This window comes from Chelonia mydas, chromosome 3 (assembly GCF_015237465.2).
Source record: "Chelonia mydas isolate rCheMyd1 chromosome 3, rCheMyd1.pri.v2, whole genome shotgun sequence".
In the NCBI taxonomy this organism is placed as follows: domain Eukaryota; kingdom Metazoa; phylum Chordata; order Testudines; family Cheloniidae; genus Chelonia; species Chelonia mydas.
Genome location: NC_057851.1, coordinates 177478523 through 177492295, shown reverse-complemented (window position 1 = coordinate 177492295; position 13773 = coordinate 177478523). Strand labels below are relative to the sequence as shown.

The 13773-nt window shown below is 38.4% G+C and overlaps 1 protein-coding gene across 6 annotated transcripts in view; it reads left to right on the top strand.

The window, feature by feature from the left end:
* PPP1R21 (protein phosphatase 1 regulatory subunit 21) overlaps positions 1–12001 on the top strand; it is a 57906-nt gene extending 45905 nt beyond the window's left edge. For 5 of the 6 annotated variants that reach the window (XM_027827239.3, XM_043543850.1, XM_037895928.2 and 2 more), the window contains 5 exons: positions 1399–1434; positions 2964–3077; positions 4419–4517; positions 8125–8250; positions 11363–12001. In XM_027827239.3, the coding sequence (XP_027683040.1) occupies positions 1399–1434; positions 2964–3077; positions 4419–4517; positions 8125–8250; positions 11363–11392 (405 nt within the window). In that variant the 3' untranslated portion in view covers positions 11393–12001. Of the gene's footprint in view, positions 1–1398; positions 1435–2963; positions 3078–4418; positions 4518–6789; positions 6952–8124; positions 8251–11362 lie in introns of those variants that run through there. The other variant, XR_005224907.2, reaches the window with a different exon arrangement.
* The last annotated feature ends 1772 nt before the right edge of the window (positions 12002–13773 follow it).

Below are 13773 nucleotides of genomic sequence, written 5' to 3'. Positions count from 1 at the left end.
TAGGCTTAAAAGTTACCCTAAAAAAAGTTAAGCAGATGCATGCTCTGTGTTGTGCCCAAATGGAAGAAGCTCTGCATTCATTACCTTTCCATAGCTGTCTCCAAGTTTCACTGGTTTTCCCTGTCCTTCAGCCTCATCTGTGTAAAGTATGTTCCTAAACTGCATTTGCACCCTAGAATAAGCCTATCTGTGCTCATGCCAGCTTTTGAACACTTAGCTCAGTGGGCAAAGGGGAACAGTTTAGAAATGCTCATTTCTACAATGTTTAACTCTCGTCATTAGGAAACAGTAGCTGACAATTGAAATAATTGCTGTTGGAGAGTTGGGTGATAAATATTCATCAATAGACTTCATTTCATTTTCACCACCTACCCTACCACAGCAGTCTCATCCAGCCTTGTTAACAGTAGAAATACATCTGTCCAAACTGTGGCAGTATGTTTAACAAATTTCCACTTTACAGTTGTGGACAGACTCAGTCATGGATACGACACAGAAGCAGACTGAAGTGGAAAAGGAACCCTAGAATTTTGTGTGCTGCAGAGGAAAACCTGGTTTAATGTTAGTTTAAAAATGGTTGTATATGGAGTACTTAGTGAGTAGGAAGAAGAGAAACTACTTCCAAGGTGAAGTAATTATGAAACCAGATGTTGGTCCAATAAAAGACTTCACCCACCTTGTCTCGCTAATACCCTGGGTCCGAGACAGTTACAACTACACTGCATACAACAAATTGCATTGGCAGTTTGTTTGAAAGAGAGATCACAGAGAAAAATATTTTAATAGGAGTTCTAAGAAATTCAAGATGGACTTCATTGTCATCAAAAGAAGGCGCTAAGGAAGTATCTTAGTACAGTGGAACTTGATTTGTCTATTTCTTGCAATAAATTGTGAGAGAGATTATAATCAGTCTGACTAGTAGTATTGGCTAATGTTAGGTGGGATCATTCTTCGCTTGATCCTTGGTCTGTGTGAAGGAAAATTTTAAAAAATTCATTAGTTCCTTGGCTAGTCAGCAGCTAGCTTCATAACTCTGCACAAGGTTTCCATAAGTATTTGGTTTAGTCTTTATCTATACTGAAGGGAAAAATCCTTAAGTATCCTGGATACTGCAACTATTTGTAAATTCTCACTGTGAAATATTAGTAAATACTGTGCATCTAGTACTCTGGTATAATTTAATTAGAAAATTTTACTTCTAAAAAGTTAGTTTAGTGTTGCACCCTCACGAATTGCTCATGTATGAGCAAAGTCTCATAACTTGTAGCAGTCTTTGAGATTTTAAATTTAAAAAATTTAATCACCTTATTGCTTTTCTTTATAACTAGGTGTCAAAGTGACCTAGTGGAGTGGAGTCTTGTTTTACAGTTGAGTTTTTTATTTTCTCCCTTGTTCTAGATTGGAATGTTGACCATGACTACTGACAACAAAGAGGTACTTTATGACTGTATTACATATCATTATATGTAATAAAGATTTATACTATGTATAATTCAGAAAGTACTAAAACTTGTGCATGACCAAGTTACTCTGTCAGTTACTTGGAGACCCCTGGAGTAATTTAGTACAATGTGGTAAGAATGAATTCTTGCGCAATAACTTTTCCCTAAGACTATCTGAAACTCATCATTTCCTATTGGTAAGGCTAAGATTTAGTCATGGGTATTTTTAGTAAAAGTCATGGACAATAAACAAAAATTCATGGCCTGGTGATCTGTCCATGACTAAATCTTGGCTGTTCTGGGAGGCTCTGTGGGGAGAGGGAGCAGCTCTGGGGTGCCCGCTGGTGCAGGGGTGTGTGTGTGCGCGCACATGCGTGTGTTTGGGGTGCCTGCTGGTACTTGGGGGGGGTGGGGGGGCAGGGTGTCAGCGGCCCGGGAATGCCGCTGGTGGTGGGGGACGAGTGGCCCAGGACCACTGCTGTTACTGGGGGGGCCGGTGCGGCTGGTCTCAGGGCCGCCCAAGGTGCTCAGGCAGCCCTGCAGTCAGGCACACCAGCAGGCTGCAGAAGTCGGAGATCCCAGAAAGTCACAGAATCCGTGACCTCCGTGACAGACTTGCAGCCTTACCTATTGGTGGTAATCCATGCTCACGAAAGCTTATGCTCAAATAAATTTGTTAGTCTCTAATGTGCCACAAGTATTCCTTTTCTTTTTGCAAATACAGACTAACATGGCTGCTACTCTGAAACATGAACTGTAAGGTTACTCTAAAAGCTGTTGGAAGATGAGATGGGGTTTAAGTGCAGTGAATGTTTCTTTATAAAAGACATATTAAGCCATTAGACTTAGCTGTATAAGAATTCTTTAAAATAAAAGTCTCTGTCTAGTGTGAACCTCAAAACTTAAATGAAAGAGGGTGCAAATGTAGTATGACAGTTGCCCCAAGCTGGTAATTCATTGTTGTCTACAGGAAAGTGTGGCATTTCTGCAAAAATTTAAAGTCGGATTTCTTTAATCAAACTTCTGAAAATGCACATGCAGTTTTGAAAATGTGGCTCCTAATGTCCACGGGCTGCTAATGTCCTGGCCATCTTTGAGAATTCCGTCTTTGCTGGAGAATCCAAGATAACAATTGTGTGGTGAGAAGGGGACAGTAGATAGTCCTCAAGGATTTGCATCCTCACTAGAAATCCTTTAATGTAAATTATCTGTATATTCTACTCCTTGCTCAACTCTCTACATAAAATATAATCTTGAGTTTTAGCATTGTTTTTCAGAAGACTCAAGTTAGTAGTGTTGCACAATATCTGATAAGACTGCTTTTATTTTATAAATGTGTCTGCTCTAAGAAGTGCCAAGCTCAATCAAATTTTACGTGCTTTATAAATAGTCTATCTGATTTGGACAACTTGCCACTTAGAAGGAAAACTTTTTCCTGTATAAAGATCTAGGTTATGGCTTTAGTTCTAGTAAAGATAAAGTCATGTTAATTGTTTGATCACATGAGCTCTCACTCTTCAGGCTCTAGATAAGTCCCGTGAAGACTTGATAAAAAATCACTATATGGCAAGGATAGTCGAACTTACGTCTCTCCTACAGCTGGCTGACAGCAAGTCAGTACATTTTCATGCTGAGGTGAGTATCCAGTCAATCTTCTGTACTGAAAACAGTCACTCCTTTCTGAACTTTCTATAGATCAATGTTAGGAACGGCAGACTCCTATCAAAACACCATGGACAATCTATCCGATAATTTGTTCCTGCAGTTTGGTTGGTTTTGGGGTAGTATTCATAAAAGGCTGTACTTGCTGTGTGTTGCATCAGTTTCTTAATTTTTAATAATTGCTCACTTGTTAATCAGTTGCATTTGGTAATAAGAAAGCACATTGGTTTTAAGTCGCCTAGATATAGGTTGTTATACACCTGTTTTATTGCTGGCTTTAGCTACCAAACTATATAGAATTGAATTTAAGTCCTTGCCTTAATGCCGGGTGGGGCAGGGGGAGATACTGAGACTTGGGCAGGAGAGGAGAGAAGCTGGCTCCAGGGTGGGAAGGAGATTCCTGGGGTTCCTACCTGGGCCTTATCCAGCCCCTCTGGGTCCCACTCCCCAACCCAATCCCTGCACTGCAGCAGCTGCTCCCTGTTCCCCAGCCCAATCCTGGTCCCCGCAATGGCCGCTCTAGCCCCTCTGGGTCCCGCTTTGACACACCCTCCTCCTTGGCATGTACGAGTTAACACCATATTTCTATTGCAGGGGTGCTAGCCCCCACATGCTGTTCCACTGCCCTGGCTTAATGTGACAAACTACAGTAATTTCAAAGAATTTAGTAATTTGATAATGAAGTACTAGAACTAACCTCTCACCTAAAAATTGTAGAATGTTGTACAATTTGGCTTGCTTGACTTCTTTGCAAGCTGAGAACTGTTTTCAAGCATTTGTTGCATTTAATTTTAGAATCCGATAAATGCTCCTCAGTAGGATGAGCAATTTTGCCAGAAACACCTGCAGAACGTGCCCCATATTTGGTTAGATTTGCTTTGTCAGCTTTAATGTGCACAACTGTTATTGGCACGGCAGATAATGAGATAATGTGAAAGAACCATCATTCCACACTGACATTTAAGCAATATGTGCATGTGCATGGCATCTTGAGATCTCACTTGTTTTTCTTTTTATATTTTCTTCAAACAAAATTAATAGATCCTTCTGATCTCAGATATTCTTTTCTACCAATAGTGCTAAAATCTAAGATGCTTGTCTATAAAATAAATAAAACCTGAAACTTTAGTTTTTTATACTGTTAAATTACTGTTTAGCTTGTGAAGTTTTGTATAAAAGCTTATTTCTGTAAACCAAAAACTTTACATTTTGAAAGGCCCAAACTTTTAGATTTTTAAAAAAACCCTGCCTCAAATAATTTGCTATGTACAATACTCTCCTGACTAACTGATTTCTTTTTGTTTTCTTTGATAGTGCCGAGCGCTTGCCAAAAGATTATCATTAGCTGAGAAGTCTAAGGAATCACTAGTGGAGGAGATGAAATTAGCTAGTCAAAGCATCAGTAGATTACAGGCAAGTGAAATGTTAGCTAAGCAATTTGATGGACACACTCCATAAGATAGTTGAGGGTGGAAAAACATAAAACCCAATGTACGTCCCATGCTAAGTGTGAAAACTGTCATGGCATGTGAGTAGAATTGCAGACCAAACCCACTAATGCACATGTTTATTATCGAAGATTGAGTATCAAATGGGGTATGTCTATTTTAAAAAATAGAGAGAATACTTAGAGTAACTGAGATACCATTTTAATGTAAACATATCTTGTGCAAATATTGTCCCTTTTATCCTTTATTTTCCTTGTTTGTATTTTGCTTCCAAAACTATGGTTAAATCCCAGCTGCTTGGCTGGGGGCAAAACATTATAATGTATATACATCTACTGTCCCTTCTCTCCTCTTGCCACACTGCATTTTAATAGGCTGGCTGAAGAGGAGAAATTGACAAGGTTCTTGCTCAATGAGCGCTTTAAAATAGAAAAGTCAATTTCACTTCATACAAGAACTTAACTAGCAGAGAGACTGTGAATATATGTAACTGCGTCTCACACTTTCCCAGTAAAACCCAGAATCATAAATATACATTGGGGCATCCTCCCTAGCAGCTGGGATTTTTAAGACTATTTCAGCCTTTACTTTTTTTTTTTCCCCTGGAAGACTGATGGTGTGTTATTATAAAACCCACATGGCAATTTAATAAAATAAGTAATTTTTAACCATGGTTATCAGACTGTGGACGTGTCAGTTTTAGTTCCTTGAAAAACTGCTCTGCAAAAATGCACCGCGCACCATTTGCACTTAAAATCCAGAGAACTGAACCAAGATAGCTGAGAGAATGAGAAAAGAGAAAATTGTAAATACATAAGTAAACAGGAACTTAGAGAGGTTTAACTTTCTGACCCCCCTCTATATTCAGTGAGTTCAAACCAGTGCTAACTGTAATGAGAAGATGATTCTTTACTTTTTAAACAAACCAACATTTTTGGCTTGGAAAAGTTTTAGAGGAAGGAAGCTATTTTTCCATATGAGTGGTAGTTGCCACTGTGTAGTATTCCTTCTGGCTTTGAACCATCTCATTTAATTTCTCCTTCACATCATCATAGTCCTCTTTATCATTGGGTAAGTTGGGAGGCTTCTTAATTGAGATGTGGAATATAAAATGAATCCCATAATTTCCTTTTTAGATACTTCATCAGTAAACTCACAATTTTACTAAAAAGCAGCTTTGTGATTGAGACCATCTAGTAATACAGAACCATGAAAGGGGGTGACAGTTTGTCAGGGTTGCCAATACAGGACGCACATACCCATGACTCAAGAGATGGACAGGACCTATTCAGTAGTGCAATGTGAGGCCTTTGCATTGAACAATGTAACCACGTGGCCTGCTTTTCAATACAAGTATTAAAGATAAATGAATTATCTATGAAACATTTTAATTCTTTACATCCCTTGAATTTGTACTGAGAGCACAGTAAGTAGCCATCACTTAAAACAGTGGTTCTCAACCAGGAGTATGTGTCATACCCCTTAGGGTACGCAGAGGTCTTCCTAGGACTACATTATCTCATCTAGATATTTGCCTAGTTTTACAACAGGCTACATAAAAATCACTAGCAAAGTCAGTACAAACTAACACTTCATACAGACAATGACTTGGATATATAGAGCAGTATAAACTATACATTGAGATGTAAGTACACTATTTATATTCCAATTTATTTATTTTGTAATTACATACTAAAAATAAGAAAGTAAGCAATTTTTCAGTGTGTTCTGTGACGCTTTTATGTATTTTTTGTCTGATTTTTGTAAGCAAGTAGTTTTTAAGTGGGTGTAACTTGGGGGATACGCAAGACAACTCAGACTCCTGAAAGGGGTTCAGTAGTCTGGAAAGGTTGAGAGCAACTGATTTAAAACAATAATAAGCATGTGGCTGTTATCAGGCTTTCAGTTAATGATGACAATACCGGAAATTGCTGAATTTGAGTAGAAGAATAAGCTCTCTAACATTTGTGGTTACCCTAGGAAATACTTCATGCCACCTTGTTCCCAGTCCTAATATTGACATTCCTAAAGTCATATAGCTATGGCCTAAATTTTTTTTAAATGCACCTTGTTCTATAGGTAATTCACATCTTATTCTCTCAAACTTGCAAAGGTGACTTTACACAAGTTTTATGATAGTGATGCCCATGAAAAAATACTTTCTTTTAGCTTTTTGAATGTCACATTATATGCCTCTATCACATCTGAAATATAAAAATATCTTTCGTGTATTTCAGATTGATGTCAAACTGATGATGTACATCTGAAACAGCCTTACATTGATCTTTGGCATTCACTGCAGCAAGATAAGATTTTTAAATAAAATTCCATTTGACTTAGTGCAGTCCTCATTTACTACTACTTGAAGATTACATCACATATAAAAGGAGAACAATATGGTAATATTGTCAATTAGCTGCCCATTTAGTGTTCTTTGGCATATGGCTAGTGGACTGCCATTTTGCCATCCGTTGGAGTAATGATTACAGTGGTAGACTTTTATTAGTAGCTGTTAAAGTACTTGACTTCTGATGCAAAACTTTTTTAAATTGCTAGTACTATGCCTAACCTCCATAAACAAGACCAGTAGGATAGAAATTATCCACAAATTCTCCAGTGACTTAATGAATCACTGTATGATTTCAAGGTATTAATGATGTGACATGATTGTGCAGCCCAGACTCCCATACAGATAGTTCCCTTGAATTCAGTGAGCATTCTCAGCATGAGAGAGGATATGGTCCTGCAGCCCTTAATCTTTAACTGTTACTTTTCTTACGTATTCAGATACCACACTGAAGACTCTGTATATACAGATATTTAATATTACTGTCCTTTAGGGCCCAGTTCTGTCTTCCCATGTTCTTAATGGAGGTTTTGGATCACCTATTTGAGTTTATTAGGATTTCTATGCATGGTATATTTTCAAGACCAGGATTTATGTAGTGTTTATCTGAACTCTTTTCATTGTGAAGTTCTTGTAAGATGAAATTTGACAATTTCTCTGGTGGTGGCAAATAGACATAATTATAAAACTGAATTCCTTCTAAAACAGTGCACCCTCAGTACATATGTGTAAAGATCCATATACCTTCCCAAAAAACCTCACACAAACTATTCATCCACAATTATCTAACAAATTGTTGTTTTTTTAAAAAGCATACTGGCTGGCGCACAGTTATTTTTAAACATATAGTCCTGAATGTTAAGCAGAACTTGAAAAATAAAAACAATTGCACCTGGGTTGGAAACTGGGTTTTAGCCTCAGTGATTTTTGTCCCATGTTGTTAAACCCTTAGTTAGATGATGATCTATAAAATAGAGTAATAAAATAAGTTTTGGGAGGTGATAGTGGGGGAGAGTGAGGGATGAAATTTTAAAGATATAAGAAAACTACCGAGACTTTTTTCCATTTAAATTTTTGCATAGTTGCTTTTCTCCATAAAGAAATTGCTTAAGCGCACACGTTTGGTCAGCCTAGCAGCTTTGTTGGACAACTTACATGTCTGCATGAGCAATATGCTACTGTAATTTTGGGCAAAGCTGAAAGCTACTGTTCATTCATTCCGCAGGATGAGTTGACAACCACCAAAAGAAGCTATGAAGATCAGCTAAGTATGATGAGTGACCATCTATGCAGTATGAATGAAACCTTATCTAAACAAAGGGAAGAAATTGATACACTAAAAATGAGTAAGGTAAGTTACCAAGTGTTGTATTTTACTTTGGGCATGGTCTGCAGCCTGGGTTTCTGCAGGCTGCAGTGATATAAGCAGTAGCAAGTAGAGTGTCAAGTTACTAGCTCATTTTTATTCTGAGCCACTTGGCATGAAAACCTCAAGCCCTATCCCTATTGATCCAGGTGAATGAGAGTTTTAGAACCTAACTTGGAATCTGGAAATGACTTGTAGTCATAAACTGTCGTTCCCTGCACTCTTTAACTGTAGAGAGCTTATTACATCCTCCCCACACCAGATTAGGCTTCCAAAGGGGACTTCTCATAAGAGCAGTACCATTTTTCAGCTACCTAAAAATAAAACATACTGTTAAAAAATGCACATGGAGGGATGATCAGGAAGGTGGAGGAGATCAGAGAGTCACACTGTAAGCATTCATTTGTGGATATTCTTTATGGTCACTCCTCCATAGTTACAATATATTGTGTTAAAGCTGCTATTCTTTCTCTCATCCCAATGATCCAGTTGAAAAGTTAACTGCTCTTGTTTCTCATTGTTTTCACACATAGAATCATAGAAGATTAGGGTTGGAAGAGACCTCAGGAGGTCATCTAATCCAGCCCCCTGCTCAAAGCAGAACCAACACCAACTAAATCATCCCAGCCAGGGCTTTGTCAAGCCGGGCCTTAAAAACCTCCAAGGATGGACATTCCACCACCTCCCTAGGTAACCTATCCAGTGCTTCACCACCCTCCTAGTGAAATAGTGTTTCCTAATATCCAACCTAGACCTCCCCCACTGCAACTTGAGGCAATTGCTCCTTGTTCGGTCATCTGCCACCACTGAGAACAGCCAAGCTCCATCCTCTTTGGAACCCCTCTTCAAGTAGTTGAAGGCTGCTATCAAATCCCCTGCCTCACTCTTCTTCTCTGCTGCAGACTAAACAAGCCCAGTTCCCTCAGCCTCTCCTTTTAAGTCATGTGCCCCAGCCCCCTGATCATTTTTGTTGCCCTCCGCTGGACTCTCTCCAATTTGTCCACATCCTTTCTGTAATGGGGGGCCCAAAACTGGATGCAGTACTCCAGATATGGCTTCACCAGTGCCAAATAGAGGGGAATAATCACTTCCCTCGATCTGCTGGCAGTGCTCCTACTAATGCAGCCCAATATGCCGTTAGCCTTCTTGGCAACAAGGGCACACTGCTGATTCATATCCAGCTTCTTGTCCACTGTAATCCCCAGGTCCTTTTCTGCAGAATTGCTGCTTAGCCAGTCAGTCCCCAGCCTGTAGCTGTGCACGGGATTCTTCTGTTCTCAGTGCAGGATTCTGCATTTGTCCTTGTTGAACCTCATCAGATTTCTTTTGGCCCAATCCTCCAATTTCTCTAGGTCACTCTAGACCCTATCCCTACCCTCCAGCTTATCTACTTCTCCCCCCAGCTTAGTATCATCTGCAAACTTGCTGAGGGTGCAATCCATCCCATCATCCAGATCATTAATAAAGATGTTGAAGAAAACCGGCCCGAGGACCAACCCCTGGGGTACTCTGCTTGATACCGGCTGCCAGCTAGACATCAAGCCGTTGATCACTGCCCATTGAGCCTGACAATCTAGCCAGCTTTCTATCCACCTTATAGTCCATTCATCCAATCCATACTACTTTAACTTGCTGGCAAGAATACTGTGGGAGACTTATCAAAAGCTTTGCTAAAGTCAAGGTATATCATGTCCACCGCTTTCCCCATATCCACAGGGCCAATTATCTCATCATAGGAGGCAATCAGGTTGGTCAGGCATGACTTGCCCTTGATGAATCCATGTTGACTGTTCCTGATTACCTTCCTCTCCTCCAAGTGCTTCAAAATGGATTCCTTGAGGACCTGCTCCGTGATTTTTTTGGGGGACAGAGGTGAGGCTGACCGGTCTGTAGTCTAAATACCAGAAAGTGAAATTTAATCCATTTCAATCTAAAACAAAAATAAAATTAGTCTGCTGAGCAAAAAGTACAAAACAGATCTAAAATGGACTTAAGCTATTTTAATTTATCTAAGATCTCACTGTTAATACAGGTAAATCTGTTTTAAATATAAATTGTAACAATAGTGTCCCTTTAACAATGTTACTTTAACAGGATCTGAAGTCATAATACCATCATAATACAGAAGCACAAGGATGCCCTCTTGGTTGTCTCTCCTTTTGTGGAGACTATTTGTGCCATTTTATAACTTTAAAAAATCCCTGTGGAAAATAGTCACTGCACAAATGCTGTAATTTGCTTATTAAAATAACAATGTCTGAAACATTTGAAAAGTAAAGAACACCCTCCTTCCCCCATAACCGTAGGTCCTCAAGCAGTAACTTGACAATTTCACTTAAAATGAGGCCCTTTTAAATATGGAAGCATGCCAAAGTGAAAGTTATACATTTGGGGAGGGTTTTGTTTCCCAGTCAAAGCAGCAAGAAATAACAAAGCATCAAACTCTCTGCCAACATTTAACCAGTTCTGCTTAAAACAATTAAATTATGAACTCCTGCAAATAGACATGCATTTTGAAATTACTGACATCCTATTAATGGAAAATGATACATTTAGAAGTCTTCTCCAGACTGTGCTGTAAATATCCTGTTTAAAACCAGCTAAAATATGATAAGGTCGCTGTTTTCTTAAGAAAAATTGATACAAAATAATTCCCAGTATTTATTCCTTTGGATAATTATCCTGTACGGTCTTTATTAGAAACAAGTACCATTTACTGGTAAAAACTCACTTGCCTTCACAGCATTTGAATGATGGTATAATCCTGAGAACATGGACACAATTCCAGTGCCTTTCTTCTAGCTTTTAATTAGAATAAAATATTTGTGGTTTTGATGACTATGAAAGCTGTAATCCTTTCTTCCCTCAGTTATAACAAGTGTAATGGGAATTTATAGAGTAGATACAAAATTTTAAATACAGAAGCTTTCTTTTCTTCTTTCTCTCTTTGAAATTTAATGACTTTTTTTCTCCTATGTTTCATTTTCTTTTGTAATGTTTTCTCTGTATAGGTAGTGATTTAGGCATCAGATTTGCTCCTGTTTGTTATTTTCATATGAATTATGTTCTCCCGTGTATTATTTGTTTTTCACTACAGGGAAATTCCAGAAAGAACAAAAGTCGGTAGTTTACGGTCAATCAGCTGTCTTTCAGATGTTGCTACTGCTACACAGAATTGCAGATGCTGAAAATTCAATGTCACCCTCTTGAGCTAGCTCTTAAAAGGAAACAGAGATGGTTTTGACCTAGTAATAAGTCATTTGGTGCCATATATGAATTTGACACGTTTAGAACTTGTAACCACTAAAACAGACAAAATTTAATGTTGGCAGTTAAAACAAAGAATTTTCACCCCATGATTAACTTGCATCAGAATTCCCTTAGGTTGTTTTTACTGTGCACTTTTTGAAATTAGATTTTAATGTAATCTAATAAAGTTTATGTATATTTTCAAATTCAAAATATGGGTTAAACTTGGTATCCGTGCGGTAGTGTGTTTCTGGATAAAATGTTTAAACTGTCAGCATTCATACATGCTATTCTTTGCTGTTTTTTTTTTTTTTTTTTTTTTTTAAAAAGAAAGTGTCCAGATTGATTTGAAAATGTAACGTTTCTGGCCAGGCAAGTTGTGCATTTTGTGTAAATTTGTTGTTACCTCCTGCTCTCATATCTTCTGAAATTAGTTGGGATGGTTGCTTAGGGAAGCTGATGTCAATAAACTCAAACTTAAAGTGAACTGGCTCAGTCTTGTTTGGGGTATATGCAATATTGGAAACTTCAGTTTCTCATACTTGGATTTTGAACTCGAGAGGACAAGTAGCTCAATCAAGAAGTGCTCATGAAACTGCATTAAAGACTTGTTGGGGAATTTTGTTTGTATTTTAAAATGTGCTGGTATAAAAATTTGCTTGTAAAATCTAGAGCAAAAAATGAGCATAAAATGTTGAAAAAGAACAAAGATTTTTTTGTTGAAGTCCTGTGTCTCAGCAATGTAACAGTGCACAGAGTAGGCTGATCTACTGCTCTCTAAAGTTATTAATTCATAGATGACTTAAACACTGAATTTGCAAAGTAGTTAAAACATTTTATGGTATTATGAAGAAGTTTCCCTAATGGACTTACTTTTAAAAAAAATATCTGTTTTATACTTGTTTACTCATAATTGTAATTTATTTAGGAAGCCTGTAAATCTCTCGTAAGATTTTCAGCACAGTCTAATACCACAGAGGTGGGCATGAAACGATTTTCCCATCCCTCCTCTATTTTCATGAGTTATCATTGAAACGAAGCTGAGACCTTTTGATAAATGAGAGGCTACCCTAGAGCAACCTGGTTGTTTAGCGCATTCATGTGGGCAGGGGAAGACCTGCGTTCAAGTTTCTGCTCCAAATTAGGCACAGCAAGGATTTGGACCTGGATCTCCCACATCCCAGATGAGTTCCCAACCCACCAGGCAGTTGGCCATTTTGGAATGTGGTTGGTCTCTCTCCTGTTGGAGCTTTTCCACTTTGAGTAAACATTGGGTCAGAGAAAGTGACTCTGACTCTCTAGTTAGTGATTATGGCTCCCACTGGGCAAGTGGGAGAATCGGGTTCAAGTCCTTGCTCTAATGAATATTTATTTATGCCAAGTGGAACAGGAAAGATTGAGACCTCAAGCCCAGAATAGCAATGAACTGTTTTGATGAATTGCATTTTCCAGTGAAAAAAACATTGTCACATTCCCAACCAGCTCTAACCACAGGTTTTCACAGCATAGTGTCTGACAAAAATCAGTGTTAAATGTTTAACACTGAACTTCTATTCCATAATGGATAATATGGCACTTATCTATCCTAAATGCAAGATTCACTCTGGAATGTTAGCCAAGTCAATGTGTATTCTGAGTCCATAATAAAAAATAAAATCCAAGTCACAAATTTGCTATTGCTGAGGTGCCTTTTTTGAGTGTACTTGTCTAGACTGTGTACTGCCTCTTACCAGCAGCTGTTTTAAGGATAGCAAAGTCCTCAAGGACAAGCACATAGGAAGAGCTATGTTCCGTCAAGATAACAAAGCCCATTGCCAACTGTGTCCACATATGTATTCAGGGGACACCATCATAGGGCCTGATCACATCAGCCACACTATCAGAGGCTTGTTCACCTGCACATCTACCAATGTGATATATGCCATCATGTGCCAGCAATGCCCCTCTGACATGTACATTGGTCAAACTGGACAGTCTCTACGTAAAAGAATAAATGGACACAAATCAGATGTCAAGAATTATAACATTCAAAAACCAGTTGGAGAACAGTTCAATCTCTTTGGTCACTGGATTACAGACCTAAAAGTTGCAATTCTTCAACAAAAAAACCTCAAAAACAGACTCCAACAAGAGACTGCTGAATTGGAATTAATTTGCAAACTGGATACAATTAACTTAGGCTTGAATAGAGACTGGGAGTGGATGGGTCATTACACAAAGTAAAACTTTTTCTCCCCCCCCCCCCCCCCAACTGTTCCT